Source organism: Monodelphis domestica, chromosome 1 (genome assembly GCF_027887165.1).
Source record: "Monodelphis domestica isolate mMonDom1 chromosome 1, mMonDom1.pri, whole genome shotgun sequence".
Classification (NCBI taxonomy): domain Eukaryota; kingdom Metazoa; phylum Chordata; class Mammalia; order Didelphimorphia; family Didelphidae; genus Monodelphis; species Monodelphis domestica.
The window spans coordinates 516,968,675-516,994,566 of NC_077227.1; the positions used below are offsets into that span (position 1 = coordinate 516,968,675).

The 25,892-nt window shown below is 40.7% G+C and overlaps 1 protein-coding gene across 3 annotated transcripts; it reads left to right on the forward strand.

Moving 5' to 3' along the window:
- On the forward strand, positions 1–25,607 carry GCKR (glucokinase regulator). 3 transcript variants are annotated; one of them, XM_056813202.1, is made up of 19 exons: positions 1–373; positions 918–1,073; positions 1,708–1,776; positions 3,053–3,121; positions 3,490–3,563; positions 3,666–3,732; positions 3,947–4,000; positions 5,095–5,189; positions 7,942–8,047; positions 10,441–10,559; positions 11,431–11,529; positions 11,868–11,965; positions 12,333–12,409; positions 12,924–13,020; positions 13,218–13,315; positions 13,413–13,496; positions 19,277–19,426; positions 22,995–23,129; positions 24,277–25,607. In XM_056813202.1, the coding sequence occupies exons 1-19, from the start codon at positions 314–316 to the stop codon at positions 24,445–24,447; spliced, it is 1,878 nt and encodes a 625-aa protein (XP_056669180.1). In that variant the 5' UTR covers positions 1–313; the 3' UTR covers positions 24,448–25,607. The 3 variants fall into 3 exon arrangements, with proteins under 3 accessions (XP_056669180.1, XP_056669182.1, XP_056669181.1); XM_056813203.1 differs by lacking the exons at positions 3,490–3,563; positions 3,666–3,732 and having other exon boundaries at positions 13–373; XM_056813204.1 differs by lacking the exons at positions 10,441–10,559; positions 11,431–11,529; positions 11,868–11,965; positions 12,333–12,409 and having other exon boundaries at positions 6–373.
- Positions 25,608–25,892: the final 285 nt, after the last annotated feature.

Sequence of the window (25,892 nt, forward strand, 5' to 3'; positions counted from 1 at the left end):
CCCTGCTATGTGTCAAGTGGCAAGCAAACCGATTGAGGGCTAGGGAGAAGGGGAGGGATGGAGGGGGAATATTAGGAGAGGGTCCAAGGGGTCTCTTTTCTATGGTGTTTCTCAGGTTGAAAAGAATGCTAGGGTTTGGGTGAGAGAAAAGTTGCAGAGGACCGTACATAACAAAAGCCAGAGGAAGCTGGTTAATCATCAGTGCAACTCTGATAAGGCCCTGCCAGTTGGACATGGGGTCAACCTAGTCAGAGACGAAAGGTTTTGTGAAGCTGGAGGATCAGTCAAGGCTGTGTGGCTGGAGCTTGAGACCATGCCTGGGACAAAACGGTTTCAACATGTCATTGAGACTCCTGAGCCAGGCAAATGGGAGGTAAAAGCCCTTCTTTGTCTTTGCACCTTTCCCAGAAACCCTCCCTTGGGTTGGCTTCTCTTACTCTTCATCCTTTGGCCTATTCCCATGATTTTTACCCCCTTATCCTTTCTAGTTCTTCCTCACTCCTTTCTCTCCCTGTGGAACAAGGATACCAAAAAGGAATCTAGAACTTGAGTCTATGTATGTCCACCTTCTGCATATCTTTGTGCCTGTCGACACTCTCCAGCTAAATGGGCATTAGATGGGACCATGGGCATGTTCTCCAATTCCTGAAAACCGAGCTTAATGCCACCTTCTCTGAGGCCTTACCTGATTCTTTCAGGCATTGGTTGGTAATATGTTACAGCTTCTCCCCTGAAATCACTTCATTTGCATATATACTGCATTTATTTTTCATAAATATATGGTATCCTACCAAGTAGAATGTAAGTTGCTCAAAGCAAAGGATTGTCTCACTTTTGCATTTGTCCCCTGAGCTTCTAGGCCAAGGTATGGCCCATAGTGATAAATGTTTATTGTGGATTGATTGTGTCTCCTCAAGCTGTCTGAATATGAAGCATCCTTGCCGATCACAGAAAAGTCAAATCCTCTGACCAAGGATTTAGATAAGGCGAACGCTGAACAAATTGTCCAGCTTCTGGGGCAATGTGATGCTGAGATCTTCCAGGAGGAGGGATCAGCCATGCCTGCCTACCAGGTATCTCCCTAATATCTTCACCCTATCTACCCTGGATCTACCCACTCTAAACTCTAATCCCTTCTGGAGATCTCATTCCCCCCCATTCTTTTTTTTTTTAAGTTTTAATTAATTAATTAAGAATATTTTTCCATGGTTACAAGATTTATGTTCTTTCCCTCCCCTCCACCTAACTCCCTCCCATAGCCAATGAGCAATTCTATTGAATTTTATATGGTCATTGATCAAGACCTATTTCCATATTATTGATATTTACACTAGGGTGATCGTTTAGAGTCTACATCCCCAATCATATCCCTAATCAAACCATGTGATCAAGCAGTTCTTTTTCTTCTGTGTTTCTACTCCCACAGTTCTTTCTCTGGATATGGATAGAGTTCTTTCTCATGAGTCCCTCAGAATTGTCCTGGATCATTGCATTGCTTCTAGTAATGAAGTCCATTATATTACATTGTGCCACAGTGTATCAGTCTCTGTTTATAATGTTTTCCTGGTTCATTCCCCCCATTTTTGACGATGGCTTCTGCCTTTGGATCCCAGTCCCCGATCCTCAAAATCCCCAGGGATCTCAACATCAGGGAACTTTGGCCCTGACCCTCCTCTCTGGATCTGACCTCTCTTTGATTCCTCACAGCGGCTCTACAGTGAATCGATTTTAACAACTATGGTCCATGTGGCTGAAAAAGTTCAGGAAGTACTGAAGGTACTAATGCTTGACTCAATAATCCAATATTTCCAGGTCCCCTGCTCTTTTGTTGTTCTGTCCCTTTCTCTTCTTTCCTCTCTTATCCTTTCTAGTCCAGCTTAATATCATATTTTTCCTTCTTCCCCATATTTGTCATTATGTTCACCTAGCTCCACTTCATGAAGCCTGGTTTCTGCTCTCAGGACTTTCCAGTCCCAGTTGTTGGCCCTTCAGTTCACTCTCTTTTTGAAACTGTTTGGTGTGGGCTAATGCTGTCATGGCTATAAGGAGAATGTAACCAGAAGAATCTATGGTCTTCCCTTACTAGGCCCGTCTCCTCAACATAACTCTAGTATGTTTAAGGCTTAAATTGTACCAGTTCTAGTTAGAACTGGCTTCTGAAATTCCAACAAACTTACTCATGCTGCAGTTATCATTCCACCTTCCTCATCCTGAGCAAGATCTCTTGTTTGATTTTTAGACCCTCACTTTTCTTTTTGCTACTGGTTTGTGAGCCTTGACTCCATCACCTTAGTACTGACATGAGAGTTGACAGCAGATCTTTTACCTGAAAAGATTATGCTGGGGCAGCAAGGTGGCTCACTGGATAGAGAGCTAGACCTGGAGACAGAAAGTCCTGGATTCAAATTTGGCCCAAGACATTTTCTAGCTGTGTGACCCAAGGTATCCCCTGGGTTACTTGAGTACCATGGCACCAAATTCCACTTTCATGACAGAGAGTCAGGTTGTGCCCTAGAAAGAGTTCTGGTTGTGGAATCTGACTGGAAACTTGGCTAGTTCAAATCATGTCTGTCAATAATCACCTCTTTGCCCTTGGGCAACACCATTAACCCTTCTGGGCCTTCTACCTCTTCTACAAAATGAGGAGTTGGATTAATTGTTCCAAAGACCTCCTAGTGTGGAAACTTTTTCCATCAAGGCATATTAACAACTCATTTGTAACTGATAATATTAGAGACTTTTTTGAATAGAGGGGTGGATTTTATTATTAAGTAGCTTAATCATAATGTGACAGTATGTGTCAGAGGGATGACTTGAACTCAAGTCTTCCTGATGCCAAGGCTAGTCCTTTGTCCTCTATATCCCACTGTTTCTCTTTTGTATTTCTCATATATGTGTGTGTGTGTGTGTGTGTGTGTGTGTGTGTGTGTTTATGTATATATTTATATGAAAGAGAGAGAGATGGTTCTTGTATTTACCAATAAAAGAAAGGATATTTATTTTCTCTCTTAAAACAGATCTAGGTAACAGTTATGGGTATGTTACTTCTTAGGATCCTGAAGGGGGTCTCGTCGTTCTGAGTGGAGGGGGAACCTCAGGCCGGATGGCGTTTCTTATGTCAGTGAGTGCTCTGATTCCAATGATTCTTATGTCATTACCCAGAACCTAGAAGCCCACCTTATCTGAACTCCTAAGTAAAACCTTCATCCTATTTGTGGTTCCTTCTCAGCTTTTTCCTTCTATCTCTAATTCCAAAGTATTCAATTTCCTTTGACCATATCCTAGCTATCTCCTAGCACTCAAGCCACCTTGTTTCTCCAATTCAGCATCATGAAAAAAAAAGCATTTGTGTCCACCTCCTTGTGGACCTAGGTTAAGTCTTGTACAAAGAGGATTCCCCAGTCTCTGATCTAAAAAAGTTAAAATTTAAGACAATTTTATTTTCTTCACTATTATAACTTTTTTACATCCGTTCACCCTAACAAATAGGTTTCCTTTAATCAATTAATGAAAGGCTTGGGACAGAAACCTCTCTACACCTACCTCATTGCAGGGGGCGACAGGTAAGGAGACTTTTGGCCTCTGTAAGGTCCTCATCCTTCTCTCCTTACATAATAAGCCCTTCATGTCCTAGGAGGACCACTAACCATGATTTGTCCTCTCAGGTCTGTGGTGGCCTCTAGGGAGGGAACTGAGGACAGCGCCTTGCATGGGATTGAAGAACTGAAGAAGGTCAGAGCTATCCAGTGACAGCCAACCTCAGATCCCTTAGATGGACAAAAGCTCTTGACTGCATCCAGTTGAACCCTCTCCACCTCCCCCAGTTTGTGTTCCTTCTCCCATGGGGGGCTGTGCCCTAGGAACCTCCAAAATGTGGGTGTTCTCATCCAAGGTAAGAATCTCTTCCTAGCGCCCCTGGACCCATGACCCTCTCTGTCTCTCGTAGGTTGCTGCAGGAAAGAAACGAGTGATTGTCATTGGCATTTCTGTTGGACTCTCTGTGAGTATGAATAGAGGAATAGAATAGAAAGATATTATAAGGAGCATGAGGGTGGGGAGAGAATGAGGAAAAGGATAGATTTGAGGGCTGGAAGAAGAGAATAGATCTTTACACGTCAGAAGCAGTATGGTACAGTGACTAGAATACTTAAGTAGGAGACAAGAAAGCCCTGGATTCATAGTCAACTTTTGGATCTGAGCCTTAGGTAATTCTCTAAGATGATAAATTTACAGAGTATTTTACATCTGGTATTATTTTTTAAAAACCCAACTAGTATCAATTCTAAGACAGGAGAGATAGGAGCTAGGCAATTGGGGGTAAGTGACTTACCCAGCATCATGCCACTAGAAACTGTCTCAAGCCAGATTGAACCCAGGACCTTCTAACCCCAGGCCCGGTCTTCTATCCACTAAGCTACCTAGATGCCCTTAACTGCATTTTACAAGTGAGGAAACTGAGGTTGAAAGAAGTGAAGTAAGCTAGCTGAGGTAAGATTTGAACTCGGGTATTCCTAATTCTACAGCCTATCTACTATGTCACCTAGTCGTTTAATGGTGTGCAAGTGGTGGAGAAAGTTCCCACACCAGTAAAAGGTCCTGGACTGATGCATTTGGCCCTCAGGCCCACTCATTCTGCCCCACTTCTATGAATGTGAAACACAGCACACATATCATTGCAACAATTGCATAATTCTGTAGGGATGGGTTTGGTGCCTACTTTGGCGGGCCCTAGACACTCTAGGGGATTATAGACATATGAAGTATAAAATGAAATCTGCCAGGGGGCAGCTGGGTAGCTCAGTGGATTGAGAGCCAGACCTAGAGATGGGAGGTCCTAGGTTCAAATCTGACCTCAGACACTTCCCAGCTGTGTGACCCTGGGCAAGTCACTTGACCCCCATTGCCTAGCCCTTACCACTCTTCTGCCTTGGAGCCAATACACAGTATTGACTCCAAGACGGAAGGTAAGGGTTTAAAAAAAAATGAAGTCTGCCTTCAGGGAACTTATGGCCTACTTAAATATTTCCATTTAATTTTTTAAAACTTTCTTTCTCTTCTTTATTCATTCTCCCTCATTTCCTTGCTTCATTTCAGGCTCCTTTTGTGGCTGGTCAGATGGATTTCTGTATGAGTAACCCAGACATCTTCTTGCCTGTTTTGGTAGGATTCAACCCAATAAACATGGCTAGGTGAGTCTTCTGATAGAACTTTCAGGAATCTTCCACCCGGAAAGATGAAAACTGACTGCGGGGGCACTTGCTGGAATGAGCTGAAGGTGGATGGGCTTATTGGGTCCTTCTGATAAGTTACAAGGCCTTGGTGGAACTCCCCATGTTTTATAACATTCTGAGACTGGATGACTAGTCATCAGATATGCTTTAGAGGAAATCCCTGAATGAGGCAGCCTTAGCAGATTGGACAAGATTAGCTCCATTGTCCGTTCCAACTCTAGTCTAATCCTATTCACATCCAGATGTGGACGAGTGATTGATACTCTTAAGCTTCCCTGGAGGGGGGGGCACATTTTAAAAGAAGGCACTTATTAAAACAAATTAATCTTAAGTAAATCTTAAATTGAATTTAGACAATGTGAGTGAGGGAGATGAAACCAGGGGCCTTGCACCCTTGAAGTTTGAAGTTTGGTCCTTTAGGCATGTCAACAAACATTTTTTTTTTAATGTCAGGTATGTGCCTGGTCCTGGGGTTACAAAGAAAAGTAAAAGATAGAACCAGCTCTCAAGAAGCTCCCCGCCCAATGGGAAGACAAGATACATGGAGAAACCTGCTATTTACTTGAAACATTAGGAATACTCCACAGAGAGAAGGAATTAGCATTAAGGTGCATTAGGAAACGTTTCCTATAGAAGGTGGGATTTAGCTGGCATTTGAAGGAAACCAGGGAAGCCAAGAGGTGGAGATGAGGAGGGGGCACATTCTAGATATGGGGGGCAGCCAGTAAAATGCCCAAAGTTAGGAGACAGAGCTTCTTAGATGAGGAACAGTAAAGAGGCTGGTGTTATGGGATCTCAGGGTATATGGGGATGGAGTGGAAGGTGTAAGCAGACTGAAAAGGTGGAGATGTGGGAACAGTTTATAAAGGTCTTTGAATGCCAGAGGATTTTATATTTGATCCTAGAGGTGATAGGGAGCCGGTAGTGTTTTCTGAGTAGGGGAGTGACATAGCCAGACCTGTGCTTTAGGAAGTATTTAGGCAGCTGAGTAGAGGATGCATTCGAGAGGGGAGAGGTTTGGAGCATGGAAAGCAAACCAGAAGGCTTTTGCAATAATGTAGGCACGAGGTGATGAATGTGACTGCACCAAGGTGGTGTCATTGTCAGAGGAGGGAAAGGGACATATTTGAGATATGCTACAAAGGTAAAATCAACAGGCCTTGGCAACAAATTAGGGAGCTCTTCAGGAAGTACTACTTAACATAGCAGGTAGTAAATCTATGAATGCTGAAAATATGATTCCAAGAAAGGTTGAGAGAAATAAATGGATAATAGAACCAATAAGTTATTAAATAGAAGTTGAAGACTCTGGGGGACTCTGAGTCATTAAAATATATATATATTTTTAACCCCTACCTTCTGTCTTTGAATTGAATTGATGCTACATATTGGTTCCTAGGTAGAAGAGTGGTAAGGGTTAGGTGATTTGGGTTAAGTAACTTGCCCACACTGGGTCACAATGCTGGGAAGTGTCTGAGGTCAAATTTGAATCCAGGACTTCCTGTCTTCAAGCTGGCTCTCTATGCATTGAGTCACCTAGCTGCCCCACTGTGGTACCTCTAATATTCTTTTTTTTTTTAATCCTTACCTTCTGTCTTAGAATCAATACTGTGTATTGGTTCTAAGGCAGAAAAGCAGTAAGGGTTTGGCAATGGGGGTTAAGTGACACAGCTAAGAAGTATCTGAGGTTGCATTTGAACCCAGGACCTCTTGTCTTGAGACTGAGCTCTCTATCCACTGAGCCATCCAGCTGCCCTCTCTAATATTCTTGAGGTCCCGATCCTGCTCAGGCCATCCAAAGGATATGGCTGGTGCAGTTCACAATATTGGCAGTTAATACAGGGAGCAGGGTGATCTTTAAGACTGGAAGTTCAAAGATATTATTAAATTAGTAGTGATAATAGGAGCAGCAGTTAAAATAACTCACATTAGAAATCATTTCATGGACATGATCTCATCTGAACCTCAGTTTGGCTATGAGGTAAATGATGCAAGTATTAACATCTCCACTTTATAGATAAAAACACAAAGACTTGGATAAGTTAAACTACCTTAATCCATTCCAATTAAATAAATGTTTTTAGGTGCCTACTAAATCCAAGGTGCTCTATTAGGAGTTGGATGTACAAAATTCCCTTGAGATCATTCAGCAAGCTTATGGGGGCTGCCTTTCTACTCCATGATTGTCCTAACCCTCAGTAGTTGAACATTGAAAATGTTCCCTGCCTCAGTATAGTGCCCCTTTGGGAGCCCTCTTCCCATTTTATTCTTCAAAGTTGGGTTCCCTGGGGAAAAACTGCACTGTGGGCTCCTCAGCTTCCACTAGTTGGTTTACCTTCAATAGTCAACCAGTGGTTACAAATAGCTCAAAGCACAGGCATGATGCAGAATGAATAATAGTAACAAAATGTTCCCTCCAAAAGCCTGGAAGCTCACTCTCCCACAAATACACACAGTGTTAGTAGCAGGAGTGAACACATACATACATAGAATACATACGAGGCCAAGGCAACTCAATGCCTGCTGCTCTTCAGGAACTCCTGTGCCTTTCCCATTTTGACGATGGAGCCATGCAGTTCTCCAATGGACTAAGTGCTAGAGAGGGAATATAGTTTTGCCACCAATTCAGGCGTGTCAGAGTATAAACCTGATCTCCCATCCCAATAATTCACTTCTCTCCCTCAAACCTCTATGTCTTTCTGGGCCCCAGAAATGATCCCATTGAAGACTGGAATTCTACATTCCGTGAAATTGCTGAAAAGATGCAGAAGCTGCAAGAGAAACAAAAAGCATTTGTGCTCAACCCTGCAATTGGGGTAAACTTTTCCCATCTTCCTTCTCTGTCTGTGCCTCACTCCACTTCATCTCAGTTATCTTTATTTTTTAAACCCTTACTTCCTATTTTAGTAACAACTCCAAGACAGAAGGACAAGGGCTAGGCAAATGATAGTTAAGTGAGTTGTCCAGGGGCATACAGCTAGGAAGAGTCTAAGGCCAGATGAATCTTAGCTATCTTACCTTCTTGGGATTGCTATCTGACTTCCTAAACTTTCTGCTTATACATAAACCTGTTTACTCTTCAAGCTGTTCTGAAATGTCAGCAACTGGAGGATGCCTCCTTACATTATGTAAAAGATGAGCATCAACCAGATTCCAGAAAATGAAGGTCTATTTTACAGTCACTCCTATTTTAACCTTCTAGATGCTTTATCTTCACTTCTGATTACTTTTCAATTAGATTGTTATTGTTAAGTCATGTCCAACTCCTCATGACCCCATTTGGTGTTTTCTTGGCAAAGATACTGGACTGGTTTGCCATTTTCTCTTCCAAGTCATTTTTCAGATGAGGAAAATGAGGCAAAAGGGTTACATGACTTACCCAGGGTCAGTGTCACACACACACCAAGTGTCTTGGTCAGGCTGTGAACTCAGGTCTTCCTGATTCCAGATCCAGTATTCTATTCACCATACCTCACTGTCCTTTCAGTATCTAATACTTTAATTCCAGGTTTCACTTCTCCTACTCTTTAAATTCTTCTCTTAATGATTGGTAGTAGTATAACACTGACTTCCCTCACCTCCACTGCCTTATGATCAGATATGCTACCTTTCACTCCTTCAACTATCAATTTCCACCAATGAAAAAAGTATTATGAAAATGTCAAGCCAGGGAAGTCATTAGGGAGTCATCTAGTGAAAGGTATTTTTAAAAAGCCTTTATCTTCTATCTTAGAATCAATACTGAATATTATTTCCAAGGCAGAAGAGAGGTAAAGGGTAGGCAATGGGGGTTAAATAACACACAGTTAGGAGGTATCTGAGGACAGCTTTGAAACAAGTTCCTCTCATCTCCAGACCTGGCTCTCTGTACACAGAGCTATCTAGCTGTCCCAAAAGCTAATTTTTAATAAATCTTTGTGATCCAGGGGCAGTTAGGTGGCTCAGTGGATAGAGAGCCATGCCTGGAGATGGGAGGACTTGGGTTCAAATGTGATCTCAGACACGGTCTAGCTGTGTCACTCTGGGCAAGTAACTTAACCCTGATTGCCTAGCCCTTGCTACTCTTCTGTCTTAGAATTGATATTAAGACAGTAGGTAAGGGTTTTAAATAATAAAAAAACAAATAAGTAAAGGCTTATTTTAAAATAATTTTATATATTTAATTTAATTTCATATATTTATATTATATATTATATATTGTTTTTATATATTTATATATTTAATTTAATAATTTTAATAAAATAAATAAATAAAAACTAAACAATTGGTTAATATAATATAATCACTAAGCCAGACTTAGTGGATAGGGAGATGGGAGAGTCAGGAAGACCTGGATTCAGGTTACTGATCCATAGTAGCAGTGAGACCTGGGCAATTCTGCTCCACCTTTCAGTGCCCAGGCAACAATCCAAAGCTTCAGCTACCAAGCAAGACTAGACCTGTACTGACAGAGGGAACTGCCTCATCTGAAGCTCTCTATGCCAATGAAATCACAAGTTCAGCCCCCCAAAATAAATCTGTTTTATGTTTGTATCTCCACAAAACTATTTTGGTGTCATAGTTTTTAAGAAAAAATGCACACTTTCTGCTCTTTCTACTCCCCTCCTCCAAATTGGAAAAAGTCCTTTGCAAGCCTCCTGGACTCTGCCACCAATTTTTCTTCTCTGAAACCTCTTGGATCTTCTCTAATTTGTTCCTTGGCCACCATCCATCTCTTTACTTTTGTCTCAATCTAGATTTTTCCCTACATATAATTTTGTCCTATTTGCTATGTTTTCTAAATCTATGGAACAATTATTGCTGTGATACTACCTACCTTAAAACATGTAAAAGAATAGTTTTCAGATGGGAAAAAAAGAAGAGAAAACCAAATGTGGGGGAGAAGAGGGATCTTTGAAGAGTACATTAATGTGAAAACCATACACCTCCATCATACCCTCTACCTCCAGGGTCCAGGAAAACCATTTCCAATGAAAAGAACTGGAAATGCTCTGTTCCCTTCCTCTACTCCCTTTCTACCCCTACCCCCATGCTTTCTGGTTCTTTCCTCTGACCTCTATGTGGCAGAGATGGTTTCCAGAGTTCTTCACCTCATACCTTCTCCATCTATCTCCTCCCCTAAAAAAGCACCTTGAATATCACCTGGCCACTGTTATTTCTGATTATCTTTTGCCCTTTCTTAATCTTTTTCTTATCCTGTTCACCTTAGCCTGAAGGACTCAGTGGTTCCTCCAGAATGAAGGGTGGAAGTGCCACCAAGGTCCTTCTAGAGACTCTGCTGCTGGCAGCACACAAGACTGTGGACAGGGGCATTGCAGCCTCTCAGAGGTAGGCAGCCAGGGGTAAGGGAAGAGGGGATCAAAAAGAGGGGACCAGGAATATAACTCTGCATTCCAGAGGAGCGATGGACAGTGGAGAAAAGAGGAAGAGAGAGGAGTTCCATCATCCCAGGATTAGGGTGGTTAGAGTTAGGAGAGTTGAGCAAGAAAGATGGGCGGGCAGGTGAACATTCAGTTTAATTTATTTAGTGTCTACTATTTGCCAAGTACTATATCAGGCATTAAAGATACAAAGACAAAACAGACCCTGCCCTGATGAAGCTTACATTCTATTAAACTGAATAATGCTTTATCTGCATAACTACAGAATTTGATTTGGTTCCAAAGGCCCCAGGATTCCTAGAGATCTTAAACCAAACCACTGGACCTATATAAAGACAGATATGAACCCATGGACTATCTAGAACCAATTTGATTTCTGGGGAAAACTTTTGATGTAGGATGATTCAAGACCAAGGTCAGACCGTTCAGAGGAGTTTTGTATTATATCTCCCTAGTTCTAAGGGTATCTTAGAGGTGCTAAGGGGAAGATCAGGACCATTTCAATATCAAATAATATCTTCCTGGAAGGTTTCTGCCATCTTCCCCATAACCCTCCCTTTATGTCCCTGTCATGCCCTTTTTATTCCCATCTGATCTATCAAGCCCTCTTTTGCCCTTCATAATGTCAACCTGATCATTCTATTCCATTAAGGTCTAGCTACCTATATCTACTTGAGCATAACACTTCCCTTGGAAGAAAGATCTAATTTTCAAAGAGGGATATATTCAAGAGAGCTGTGTGACAGGATTAAAGCACTGCTTGGGGACTTTCTGGGTGTTCTGGAGCTGGAAAGGAGGTGTTTTTCACTTATTCCTAGCTGTCTACTGGAGATCTTGAGAACATTTGAACGAGCACACAAAGTCACCTACAGCCAAGGCACCAAGATTGCAGCACTGATGAAGCAGGCAAGCACCAGGTGATGAGGGGACAGGTTTGTAGTGGTATGAACTAGGTCTAGAGAAGTGACAATAAAGATTTAAAAAGAGCACTTGTGGATCTATAGTAGGGTACTAACAGAAGGTAGATTCTATAAAAATCCTTCCTTGTTCTCTTCTTGAATGACCTTAATCTGTCCATGTTGGGAAACTTTGGTCATTTCTCTCTTCTGTCTTGGCTAGGCTTCTCTCTGTGTGTGTCTGAATCTATCTCTGTCTCTGTCTTTCTCTGTCTCCATCTCTCTCTCTCACTGATTTTTTTCTCTAGTACTCAAATCCCCTAAACTTTGAATTGACTACTGATCTCTGACTATTCCAGTCTGGAGAAGAAAGGCCGAGTATATCTAGTTGGTTGGCAGACTCTTGGTATTATTGCCATTATGGATGGAGTGGAGTGCATACACAGCTTTGGTGCAGGTGAGGACCCAGTCTAGCCTGCCTCTCTGACATACCTTGCTAACTCCATCTGCCTCCTCATTCCAATACTGCCCTATCCCCAACACAGTGGGGCTTTAGACCCAATATCTCTCTTATCCCAATCTAACCTGAAGCCCCTATCTTAATCTGATGCAATTCCCTCACTGTATCAATCCACTTGAATCCAAGTTTCAAAATACCTGTAGGTATCTTTCCCTGTCATCTCACATTCTTCCCAGCGTGGACCCCTCCTTAGCTCAAAGACCTCAGATCTTGGTAAAGTCTGTTCCCTTCCCCATGCCCATATGCTTTGATGATCTTATAACTAGCTAACTTTTAAAACCTGTTCATCATCTAAACTTACTAGATTTCCAAGATGTTCGTGGATTCCTAATTGGGGATCATAGTGACATGTTTAATCGGAAGGAAGAACTTATAGACCAGGTTGGAAGCTGATGGGAAGGATGAAACATGGGGAGATAGCAATGGGCTAGATGAGAGACATGGCCACTAGGAGAATTCGGGGGTGGGGGGTGGGAGGAGGGGTCATAGGGATACAAATGCAACCAAAAGAGAGATAGTCCATGCCCTCAAGGAGTTTACATTCTAATGGCAGCCAACAACACACACAAAATGAAGAGCTAAGGTGTTGGGATAATGAAGACAGCCATGTGAGATCAGAGTTCTGAAATCTGGAAAGTCAGAAGGAGAGCTGGGAGAGGAATGAAGGTCAGATGGCCTGGGCCTTTTCAAAAAATGGAGACCTGAGGAGGATCTCCCTATGGAAGAAGAGGGAGGTATATTCTAGGATGAGAAGGCCACAGAGACAATTGGAATTAGTTAGAAACAGGGGGGGTGTTGACTCAGTGGATGAAGAAGGGAAATAGAAGCAAGGAATCTTAAAGATTTTGGGGAGAGGATGATTGAATTTCTTCTTTTTTTTCCCTTCATGTCCCAGGGTCCACAGTTCTCCTTTTCCCAAGAAGATTTCCTCTCTTCTATCTTGCCATCCCTCACTGAAATTGATACTGTGCTCTTCATCTTTACCCTGGATGGTGAGAGGGGATATGGATAAGGTGGTTGGTTATAGGGAGGAAACAGTGGGAAGAATGATGTTAGTACCCTCCATGCAGTATAGCTTTTTGATGATTAGAGCTTTGGTCTTTGGAGGTAGTCCCCAAGTTCATCCACCAAGCAATCTTTCTATTCTCCTCAAAAAGAATTTCTGTTTTGATCCCTCTTCCTCCCTCAGACAACCTCACAGAAGTAGAAACATTGGTGGAACAAGTGAAGAAGAAGACTCCTAATATCCAAGCCCTGGCACATAGCACAGTGGGGCAGTATTTACCAGTGAGAAGCAACAATGGTGGGGAAGGGGATGGATGATGGGAGGTGCATGGCTGAGCTCCATACATCATATTTCTCTCACTTCCATTTCTATCCTCAGTCCCCACTGAAGAAACTCTTTCCATCCATTATCAGCATCACCTGGCCCCTGCTTTTCTTTGAATATGAAGGGAACTTCATCCAGGTAAAAGCTCATCTTCATATGTTGCTCAGAGAGCATTTTCCTCACAACAACCCTGTGAAGCAGATATAATATGTAATTATTCCCACTTTGTTGTTAAGGAAACTAAGACTTAGAGACTCTAAATGACTTGTTGATGGTCTCACTTTTAGTGAAAGGTATGGTAGAAAGAGCATTGGCCTTCAAGTCAGTAGACTTGGGTTCACATCCCACTTGTATGACCTTGGGCAAGACACAGGCTGTCTAAGCCTCACTTTCCTCAGTTATAAAATAAAGGGGTTGGAGTAAGTGGCCTCTGGGCTCCCTTCCAGTTTACCTTGATGATCCTAAGTGTCATAGCTTGGGTTCAAGTGCAGGTCTCTGGACATTCTTTCTATTACACCATTCTATGGTGTCCACAGTGAAAGAAATGTAAAGAAAGAAGCTACCCAAGGAGGAATGCTTAAAGCTAAAAATTTTAAAAAAACCCATGTTATATTTCTTAAGTACTACAGTCATTCCCGCTTTACCTTTATCTCCCCATATTTACTCTTCTGATATAACAACAAAAAAATTAAGTAAAACCGTTAGCTCAGTTTTAGGTAGTTTTTTAAGGTTTGCAAAGTGCTTTAAATATACATATCATATCATTTGCTCTTCAAAATAACCCTATGAGAAAGGACTTATTTTTTGTTGTTCAGTCATTTTTCAGTCACGTCCAATTCTTCACAACCCCATTTAAGGTTTTCTTGTCAGAAATACTAGAATACTTTGCTACTTCCTTTTCCAGTTCATTTTCTAGATGAGGAGCCTGAGAAAATAGGCTTAAGTGATTTGTCCACAGTCACAGCTAATAAATGCCTGAAACTCAATTTGAACTAAGAAAGTTGAATCTTCCTGACCTCAAACTCAGCTCTGTGTCCAGTGTGCCATCTAGCTGCGAGGTGTTATTATTATTTCCATCTTATGGATGAAGGAACTGAAGTTTGGAGAGCTTCAGCGACTTATTCAGGGTCATGTAGCTAGCTAATCAGTACATATGACAGAATTAAACACAAGACTTCATGGCTCCCAGTCTTGGTGCTTCATCCACATTAGTTCATGTCATATTTGACCTTCAATAGCTACCTTGTGTGACAGTAAATTCCATATCTGTATAAAGTTGGTAATTTAACATTACCCTGTCCTACTTCCATAAACCTGACAATAGAGCAGGCTGGATAAATTCTTTTTCACCAGATCCCTAGGCAGAGTAAGTTTCAAAGGCAATAGACCATTGTGACACAGGTGAGGGCTACGCAATGAAAATGCCTGCTATAGCATTAACATCAAATTTATGTATTTATTGAACAACAACTCACTATAGAATCCTTTACTAAAGTCACTCTTCAAAGCCTCATCATGGTATGGAGATCACACTGGGTTCTTGAAGATCCCACCAGTGGAACACAGACTTTGGTATGTCCTACCATTGGATCATAGAGCTAGAACTAGAAGGAATATTAGAAGTCACCTACTCACATTCCCTCATTTTTACACCTGGAAAATGTAGTCACAGAGAAGGTAGATGACTTGTAGATGGATACAAAGATGGTAAGTTGAAGATCTGGCATTTGAACTCAGATTTTGAAATTCTAAGTTTGGAACTCTTTTTATGATTGTATACTGTTTCCCATACCTATCTACTCACTTACCTACTAACTCACTAGGCTGGATGGGTTTGGAGTACGGCCCAAGTGATAATGGATTGTTTATCTTTTTCTCCCACATTTTTTGTTTAAGTGTATTTTTTAAATTTTTTTTTTAAATTTTAAGCATTATTTTATTTGGTCATTTCCAAACATTATTCACTGGAAACAAAGATCATTTTCTTTTCCTCCCCGCTGCCCCTCCCACCACCTTTTCCTCTCCCATAGCCGATGCACGATTCCACTGGTTATCAAGTGTATTTCTTATAAACAATATGTTGTTGGATTCTGTTTCTAATCTGTTCTACTACACTCTTCCATTTTATGTGTGAGTCCATCTCATTAACATTCACAGTTATGATTGTGAATTGTGCATTTTCCTCCATTCTATTTTCTTATACTTTTTCTTCTCTTTAATCTGTCTCCCTCTTATTCTACTGTTCCTTTTCCTTAACCCATTTTCCTCCTGTTTTCCTGTTGAGTGAAATGTATTTCTATATCCTTCTCTGTGTACATAGGTATCATTTATTTCTCTGACGAGTTCAGATGAGAGTAAGGTTCAAGTGTCACCCTTTCCTGTCGGTGGTATAGATTCTACTTGTGCTCCCCATTTATGAGATAATTTTCTCCATTCTTCTCTCTTTGCCCCATCCCCAGTGTCCCATGAATCCCCCTCTCCTCCCTTTCCATCCTTTTTTTTTTAAAAGATCATTGAAATGTAATCATCATTCCTAGGCCCTCTGTCTAATTAGGCTCCCTGAATGACTCTTGATGATAAGAGTTCTGAGAGGATACCACATAGCAACTCACCAAACAAGAATGTAAAATTTTAACCCTGTTGAGTCATTCCCCCTTATCTTTTTGTTTCCCTTGACTTTTTTTGTGTGTATCAGTTTTAGTCTTTTCATCATTGTAAGTTCTCTATTTTAAAAAAAAATCTATTTTCCCCTCATAGGACAGTACTAATTTTTGCTGAGTAAGTTGAATTTGGTTCTTAGTCATTATAGTAGCAGCTGCTAAATCTTGTGTGAACCTGACTGACTCATTAGTCCTTAAATTCTTTCTTTCTGGCTATTTGTAATATTTTTTCGTTGGATCTTTCAATTTCTGCTTTTCTGTGTGGTTCTAAGAGATCCAGGCAGTTTTCTTCTTTTTCAAACCCTTACCTTCTATTATAGAATTGATACTCAGTATGAGTTCCAAGGCAGAAGAACAGTAAGTGCTAGGCAGTTGAGGTTGAGTGGCTTGCCCAGGGTCACACAGCTAGGAAGTGTCTGAGGTCTAGGTCCAATGCCTCCCAGCTCCAGTTGGTTTTCTAGCCACTGAACCACCTTAGCTGCTCCACATGTATTTTTTTTAATAAAAATGTTTTCCAATGAAAATCTACCTTCTCCTCCTCTCACCTCTCTACTGTCTCATTTAAAAAGCAAGAAAAAGAAAATCTGTTACCACCATGTATAGAGGAAAATATGCATTATCCACACCTATATAAATATGTATATATAGAAGTTTCTATAGGTGCGTGTGTGTGCGCACGCATGCCTGCACTCTAAATCTATTTCTTCTTTAGCAGGAGGTAGATAGCCTATGTGAAAATGAATCATCTGGAATTGTGATTAATTATTGTGTTAATCAGAGTTCCTGAGACTTTTGAAGTTGATTGGCTTTTCAGATTGCTATTATATGTCCTTTTCCTCTTTTTAAAAACCTTTTTGAAGTATAGATCTTGTATTGGTATCATTGGGTCCAAAGATATACACAGTTTAATAGTTTTTTGGATAGAGTTCCAAATTATTTTCTGGAATGGATGGATCAATTCACAGAGTGCATTCCTCTACTTGTTTCCCCACAGCACCTACCACATTTGTCAGTTCTTTTTTGTCACCCTTGCAAATCTGATCATTCTATGTAATTTGGAGATTATGAGTATTTCACATGGTGATATTTATTAAAAACATTCTTGAATTTTTATGGATCAATGACAAATTTAGACAGTTTTGGTCAGTGAATATGTTCATAATAATGATGCAATTGTGTAAAGTTGTTAGAGGCATCTAAGTGGCACAGTGGATAGAATGCCATGTCTGGAGTCAGGAGGACTGGAGTTCAAATGTTTCCTCGGATACATCTTAGCTGTGTGACCTTGGACAAGCCACTTAATCTCGTTTGCCTTCCCATGTCCTGTCTTACCCAGAAAACAAGGTTTCAAAAAATAGACATTTGTTGATTTCTCAAGGCTATTTTGGAATGATAGTCATTGTATCTTCTGTAGCAACTCCTAGGCTCAAATCATTGCTTCCTCCTCTTCTTGTCCTCATTATCAATGAATGCAAAGGACAGACTTTCTTCCTTGTACCAATGTAATGTTTCTAACTCATGTGACTAGTGAAGATTAGCATTTTGGACACAATATTTGTAATATTTGTTTTCTTTAAAAAATGTTAAAAGAGAAAGAACACCGGACTACAAGTCAATAGACCCAAATTCTAGTTCACTGTGTTCCTTTGATAAATTATGTAACATCCCTCTCTTATCCCATTTATATAAAGGAGATAATAATAGTTGTCCTTCTTACTTCATGGAAGGCTGCTAATAGCTTCTCCACCCCCCAAATCACCTTGTATCCACTGTATTTTATGTGGCCTAGTGGATCAGAATTCTGGACTCAGATCCAGGAACACCTGGCCTCAGAGTCATTCTGATACAGTGGCTGTGTGACTAGACAAGCCACTTCACTTCAGTGTTGTCTATACAACATATGCATATGTTATCTTTCATGTCTAAAGAAGGGCTGTTTTAATTTTTGTTTTTGTATCCCTAATGTTAGCCCGAATGTTTGGCAAATTGTTTTAAAATGCTTCAAACATACTTTAAAAAAAACAATCCCTTACTTTGTGTCCTAGTAACATCTTTAAGACAGAAGGGCAAAGACTAGGCAAAGGGGTTGTGTGAATTGGCCAGGGTCACACAGTTAGGAAGTATCTGAGGTTAGATTTGAACCCAAGTCCTCTCAACTATGGGTCTGGCTCCTTAGCCACTGAGCCACCTAAGTGCCCCGCTCAGTAGGTGCTTTTGTAAGTGCTTATGTTTATCATTGATCAAATATATTCAAGTGCTTTGAAAATTTTGTGCTACAGAATAATACTCCAAGATATAATGATGCCCTGGAGTATTGCTATACCAACATCCTCTGTCATGAGGAATTTGAACAAAGACAAGAATTTATTATCAGAAGGACCATACAGTCTTGTGTGTGATATGAAAACTGATGTCAATATACCAAAGCTTCAGTGGATTTATCCTATGTCCATATAAAATCCTGTTACAACAAAATCTAAATGACTATCTGAGTTATTTGGTTATTCTGCATTTTTGTGGCTCGGTGGCTCATACTTGGATCTTTAGTTGTATAGAGTACTTGGGGGTTAAAGGGGGAATATAATACCGTAGAAAGCATGTTGGGTTTGGAGCCAGTAACTCTGGGCTCAAATCTGGGCTCTGCCAGTCACATTTGTGACCTTAGTTCTCTATTGGTAAAATTGGGGGGTGGGTGATAAAATGACTTCTAAGTTCCCTTTAAATGCATCAGCCATGGTCTGGATCCCAGTTTTAATGGGATTTGATCTGCGATATTATTTCTTTCCATTTGTTTGGTATCACCAATCTCTTTGTATTTGCAAGTGTTCAGTGGCACGATTATATTATAATCTTTAGCATTGGTATTGTGTTATTTTCATCTTTGTAACTTCTTTGCTTCATCAGTGTGGTGAATTGAAATGAACTAAATTATTATTATTATTATTATATATTAATAAATATATATAAATAAATATAATAAATAAATTATATATATTATATATAAATAAATATAAATATATATATAGATATATATAAATTATTGGTTTTCCCTACATCCCTACAGATGCTGAGCAAGAGGTCAAGCTAGAAAGGTTAAGAAGAGGGAGCAGAAATTTAGTTTTAATATGGGTTTCTTGATCAGCTCAATTCTTCTGCTAAAGGCCTTGAGGAAGGCTTCTGTTTACTTTCTTTTGATTGGAGGGTTTGGTTCAACGGCTCCTGCTAATATGTTCTCTCCTTTATGGCTCTTCTGTTCAGAAATTCCAGCGTGAGTTGAGCACCAAGTGGGTGCTGAACACAGTGAGCACTGGGGCCCATGTTCTTCGTGGGAAGATCCTGTATAACCATATGTTGGACCTACGATTACGCAACTCCAAGCTCTTCTGGCGGGGCTTGGCCATGCTGCAGGTGAGGGCAAGGCTGGATGTACTATGAGAGTGGATATTAGAAGGCACTTTTTTTAAACCCTTACCTTCCATTTTGGAGTCAATACTATGTATTGACTCCAAAGCAGAAGAGCGGTAAGAGCTAGGCAATGGGGTTAAATGACTTGCCCAGGGTCATACAGCTGGGAAGTGTCTGTAGCCAGATTTGAACCTAGGACCTCCCATCTCTAGGCCTGGCTCTCAATCCACTGAGCCACCCAGCTGCCCCAGAAGGTATTCTTTATGAGCGTATAAGGTGCTGAGGCATAAGGCTGCCTTCCTACAGCTTAGCTTGTTTCTGCCCTTTACCTGCCCCTCTTTACCTTATTGGGAAGATATTAACATGCATGTGTGTATACATGTATTAGAAAGTTAAAGGTATTAATCATTCAAAAAATGTTGGATGATGGAATTTTTTTTGTTGTTGTTCAAAAGGGGAAAACAAGAAGACATGGGGTAGAATTTCCAAAGAGTTGAATTTGGATTTGATGTCAAGAAAAACTTCTTAAGGGGGCAGCTGGGTAGCTCAGTGGATTGAGAGCCATGCCTATAAACGGGAGGTCCTAGGTTCAAATCTGGCTTCAGATACTTCTCAGTTGTATGACCCTGGGCAAGTCACTTAACCCCATTGCCTAGTCTTTACTGCACTTCTGCCTTGGAACCAAAACAGTATTGATTCCAAGACAGAAGGTAAGGGTTTAAAAACAAACAAACAAACAAAAAACTTCTTAGCAATTAGAAAGAACTACCCCATGTGGAATTAATTGTCTTGGAAGGTGGTGGATGATTCTCTAAATGAAGAATTGATGAATAAGTTAAGTCAACAATCTTTCATTTTTAATCATTTTTTAAAAATTAAATTTCCAGTTCTAAATTCCCTCCTCTCTATCCCTTTCCCAACCATTGAAAAGGTGAGAAACACAATATCCATTATACATGTAAAATCATACAAAACATATTTCCACATTAGTTGTGTTGGGGCAGAGTATGTGAGGAAGGCAAGAAAAATGAAGCAAGTGAAAAAAAAATGCTTCAGTCTACACTCAGACTTCACCAGCTCTCTCTGGAGGCAAATAGCAGCAACAATCATTTATTTAAAATCTAATGTCTTGGGGGCAGCTGGGTAGCTCAGTGGATTGAGAGTCAGACCTAGAGATGGGAGGTCCTGGGTTCAAATCTGGCCTCAGACACATCCCAGCTGTGTGACCCTGGGCAAGTCACTTAACCCCCATTGCCTAGCCCTTACCACTCTTCTGCCTTAAAAATCTAATGTGCCTACTATTATGCTAAGTCCTAAACAATAATAAGTGTCACTTATGTAGCTCTTTAAAATTTGCAAAGCATTTTACAAATGTTATCTCATTTTATTCTCACCACAACCCTGGGAGGTAGGCTATTATTATCCCTATTTTGCAGATGAGAAAACTAAGGCAGATAGAGGTTAAGTACTTGCCCAGGGTCACATGGTGTCCAAAGTTGTATTTTAATTCAGGACCTTCTGACTTCAACTCCAAAACTCTACCTACTCGTCCACCTAGCTGCCCTTTGGGGTATGTTTTGAAGAGAAGAATCTTTTTCAGTTGTAGGTTGGCCTATATGGCCAATGAAGTGCCTTCCGGCTCTTTGACTACTCGCCTAATTCCTGACTTAGTTCTGTACCCTATAGGGTGTACAATGGAAGTAGAGGATATATTTCTGTGTCTTCAGAGACTGGACTGTCTAAATGGAGAGACAGATTTAAAATACATGAATCAATGAGCAAATAATTGTTTATTGGTATAGTATTATCTAAGTTAATAGTGGTTCAGAGAGAAAGGGATCAGCTTGGGCTGGACTAGAGGCTCTGTAAGAGGTAAGACAAATTGGTGTTAGAAGAGTAAGTATGATTTTAATTTGGAAGAGAAGACGACCTTCCTGAATCAGGGTCACTGAGCAAAGGCCGGGAAGAGGGAATGACAACCAGAATGGGGGTGTATATTAGAGGGCAGTGAGGAACATGATTATTTGGCACACTCATAGGAAATTAAAAGTATACATCAACAAAGAGGCAAAATTAGCCCTTATGTGCACATTGGCAGAATGATATACTTAGAAAACCCCAGAGGGTAGGAGGGAATAAAGTTTGTTAAGTTTTAACTGGTGGGGACATATGATAGAACGTTTTGGAAATGAGTGAAGTTTGGACTTGATTTGGCCAGAAATAGGGAGCCACAGTATTTCTTGAGTAAGAGAATAATGATGATAACAATAGACATAGGTAAGAAAGAAGAAAAGGAGGAAAAAGGACAGGAAAAATAAAAGGTAAGGAGAAGAGACCGAGAGAAAGGCAAAAAAAAAAGTGGTGCATATAATTGTGAATAGTAGAAATCCATTAGAATTTGCCTCAGGTCCCACTCACTGGCACTTGGGCCATAACATCACTTAACCCTGTCCTAGACCGTGACCAAAACTTTTTTACTTTATCTTTGAGAGATTTTAGAATTTGTGTTAAGTAGGAAACATTTCTGAATGGGGTAAGTGCTCCCCCTTGTTTAACAAGCACCCAAATGGTGATGTTCAATGTAGATATACAGCATTATTATTATTAAAACCCTTATCTTCTGCCTTGGAATCATTACTATTTATTGGCTCTAAGGCAGAAGTGCAGTAAAGACTAGGCAATGGGGTTAAGTGACTTGCCCAGGGTCACACAATTAGGAAGTTTCTGAGGCTAGATCTGATCCTAGGACTTCCTGTCTCTAGGTCTGCCTTTTAATCCACTGAGCCATCCAGCTGCCCTCATATCCAGTATTGATTATATTCTATAAGTTTATATTATATTATATAAGTTCTTAGATGATGCAAGATTCAGAAACTTAATGATGGGAAAGTACCAACAAGAGGCATGTAGACTGGTTACCGCTAAATTTTTTTTTAAACCCTTACCTTCCATCTTGGAGTCAATACTGTGTATCAATACTGTGTATTGACTCCAAGGCAGAAGAGTGGTAAGGGCTAGGCAATGGGGGTCAAGTGACTTGCCCAGGGTCACACAGCTGGGAAGTGTCTGAGGCCAGATTTGAACCTAGGACCTCCCATCTCTAGGACTGGCTCTCAATCCACTGAGCTACCCAGCTGCCCCCCAGTAATTTTTTTAATAAGCAAATAAGTCTGTTGGAGAATGAGAAGTAACTGAGCAGACAGACATCCTTTACAAACACCTTATAAATAAATTGTTAATATTTATGTGGAATCATAGGACGACCAAGTACTTTTTACATATTACTTCATTCGATCTCAGGGGTAAAGCATGGCACTTGGTTATTTTTGTAATATGAAAACCCATATGTGAATGTTTTTTACTGGTTTGAATCCACTATTTTAAGCCACTCTTTAATTCTACCTTTGCCTGCATGGGATGAACAGAATAAATTCTCTAAGAGAGGGACTTTATTAAGAGAGAATTCTGGAACCTCAGCCTAATTCTCCAGTCACTTTTATCTTCCCAACTTCCCTTCTTGGCTCCTCTGATCTCCCTTCCCAACTCTAATATTTCTTCGTTTCTTCTCCAGAGGTTTTCAGGTCAGCCCAAGGCTCAATGCATTAAGAGCCTTCTCAAGGCCATCCATTTCCCTCAAGAAGTGTCAGAGGAGATCCAGGCAGCTCCTATTTCCTACCACATTCAGGTTGCACATGAGAAGGAACAGGTATCATATTTTTCTACTTTTCCCTAGTACCCTTCTGCCCCTAATTTGTTTTCCCCCTATTATAATAGGGAACAACTAGTCAATTTGGTGAGGCCCCCAGTGAACTTGTTATGGTCCTGCCTTTTGTTAGATAGATGCCTCCCTTAGAAGTACACATGGTCCTTGCCTCTTACTGAGAGAACATAGGAAACTCTTCTGATCAGTTCTCCAAAAATGGGGCTGCCTTCAAGGTGTCTGGTGATCATAATGTGTGTGAATAGATTTGGCTTTTTCTGAAATCTGTAAGACAGAGTTGTGAAGTGGCTCCCCCCTTTTTCTTTTCTTTCTGTGTGCTTTTCCGTAGACTTCCAGACCAAAGAACAGCAAGGGAGAAGGGGAAGAAAGGAATTTTTATTTTCCTTTTCTCCTGCTCCCCCCCTCCCCCCCCCCCCGAATGGAAAATGTCATAGGAGAAACACACAGCAAATGGCCCTGTTTGCCCAGGCAAGCTTGTTAAGAGTGCCTAGCTGCCTTCTGCCTTTCTGTTTATTTTTTTGGAGGACAGATCAGAAACTATAGTTCCTGAGAATGGACTTTTCATTCAAGGGACCAGTTTTGTTTGCTGGAGAGAAAAAAGACAGAGCACTTCTCACCCTGCCCCACTCCACCTCCCTTTACTATGCTCTGGCTTGGCTGTCCAAGGGAGTGAGACTGCAAAAGGAAGAGAAGGGGGAGAATTATTTTATTTGCTTTATTATAAGCTTGCTCTTACAAGGAAAGGCAAGAGGTCACCCATCCCATCCCCACCCTGAGTTGTTTAGTCTTCTTGGAGGCAGCTCCATTGACTAGGGAACTAATCAGAAGAGTTCTCAGCAAGGAGTTACTCACATATTTGCACCTTCATTGAAGAGTACTCTTTTCATAAAGGCTCATACCCTGTAACCTTATCAGGTTGTTTGGGGTTCACACCAAATAGATCAATTGATCTTCTAATCAAACTCCTGTTAAATCACTTTTTATTATTTCTCATGTCTGGTTGCTCCTAACAGCATTGTTTTGCTTTCCAAGCCACTGTTACCAATCCTATCATGATACTCTGGTTTCTGATCCTTCTGTGAACCCTTAAACCTAATCTTCTCAGGCCTCAGACTGTTTCTCTTTTCCATAGGTGATCCCCACTGCACTACTGACTCTCCTATTTCGATGTTCCATCCCTGAAGCGAAGACCCACCTTACTGCTTCCCCCTCTGTTTGTGAGACCATTAAGAACATACTTCTTCGCCTGGGTCGGAAGCGCAGTGCGGACTCCATCGATACTCTCAAGATGACCATTGAATAGCTCAGCAGATGGAAAGGAACTCAGTTTATGGAGTGGGGGAACATCAAACAAATAGGAGAGAAAAAGAACAAAATACTTTAAAATTTGGGACCCCCCTGGGGAGGTGGGGAAGATACTCCCAAGAGGTATGTCCCATTCCAGATTTTGGAGAAATGTCTATTCTGTTGCTTCCATTGATTCCTCTTCTGAAAAAAAATGTGGCAATTGGACTAAACAATCTCTAATATTTACCTTCCAGCTCTCCAATTCTGTGATGCTATGAAAGGGAAATTCCTGAACACATAATATGTATCTCTGATCTTTTCAGTCTATTCTTGTTTCAAAAATGAAACTTTGGCTTTTTGTTTCATAAACTTTTTTTCTGAGTATCCAGATAGGGAGAATTGGATGCAGGGAGGAGGGGTAGAAAGGATTGGTCTTAGAAATTATGGCACTTAGGGCCTTATCAAGGTAGATTGACCTTCTTTAAGTAAGTAAGGAAATTCCTGTTTATGCTACCTACAGGCTTAACTTTTTGTTTCCTAGATATTGTGAAATTTAGATTTACTCCACCCTGCTTAGTCTTTAGAATTTTAGCAACCAGGAATGTATACACCCTCACTTAAGGATTAAGTGTGGGGGAGGAAGGTCTATAACCTGAGTGTGCTAGCAAGTGACAAATCAGAAACAACTAACTGACCCCCTGGGCTGTCCAAAGCAAAGTTTAAGCCACCATTGGGGTTTCATTTAACCACTTACCCAGTTTCATTTAACTACTTAATGCCAATTAGCCTTTATAAACTCCATCTACTTTAAAAGATATAGCAACAACCAAATCAAAATATTTTCCCCTACACCTTGGGGAACTAACTGCTCTCCTCTGGCATCACCTTGGTCCCTGCCAGGAATAGGGGAGTAGGCTTACTCTTAACCTAGTTTCTACTGGTACCACCAAATGATCCACAGCACTTGTCCTGAAGAAGTCTCCTTGCTCCTTGGGGCTTCATGCTGCAGTGGCTACAAATAAGACTCAGAAATGCTGGGATGCTCACATGCCTTCTGATTCATAGTTTCAGAACACAAAAAGCCTGAGGCTCCACTTACATGTAAATTTTTTGTATGAAAATGACCCTATGCAAATATTTGTCAGGTTCATAATAATAAAAATTAAAACAAAAGCCCTTCTGAGCGTGATAGTGAAACATGTGATGATTTTCCTCTATGATGGTCCTAAACCTTTTAAACAAAATCTTCCACTTCTCCTCTCTTGCCTGTGGCACTTCTTTTCACTAAGGCCAACCTCACTTCTTGTAACCTTGGTCTCCTATATTTCTTCATTTCCCATCTCTCTCAGTTGTACTGGAGGCTTTATTTTAATGCAAAAACGCAACACAATGGCTGGAGACCAAAAGAAAAAACTTTTTCTGACACAAATATGGTATTGATACCTAAACCAGAAAGATGTA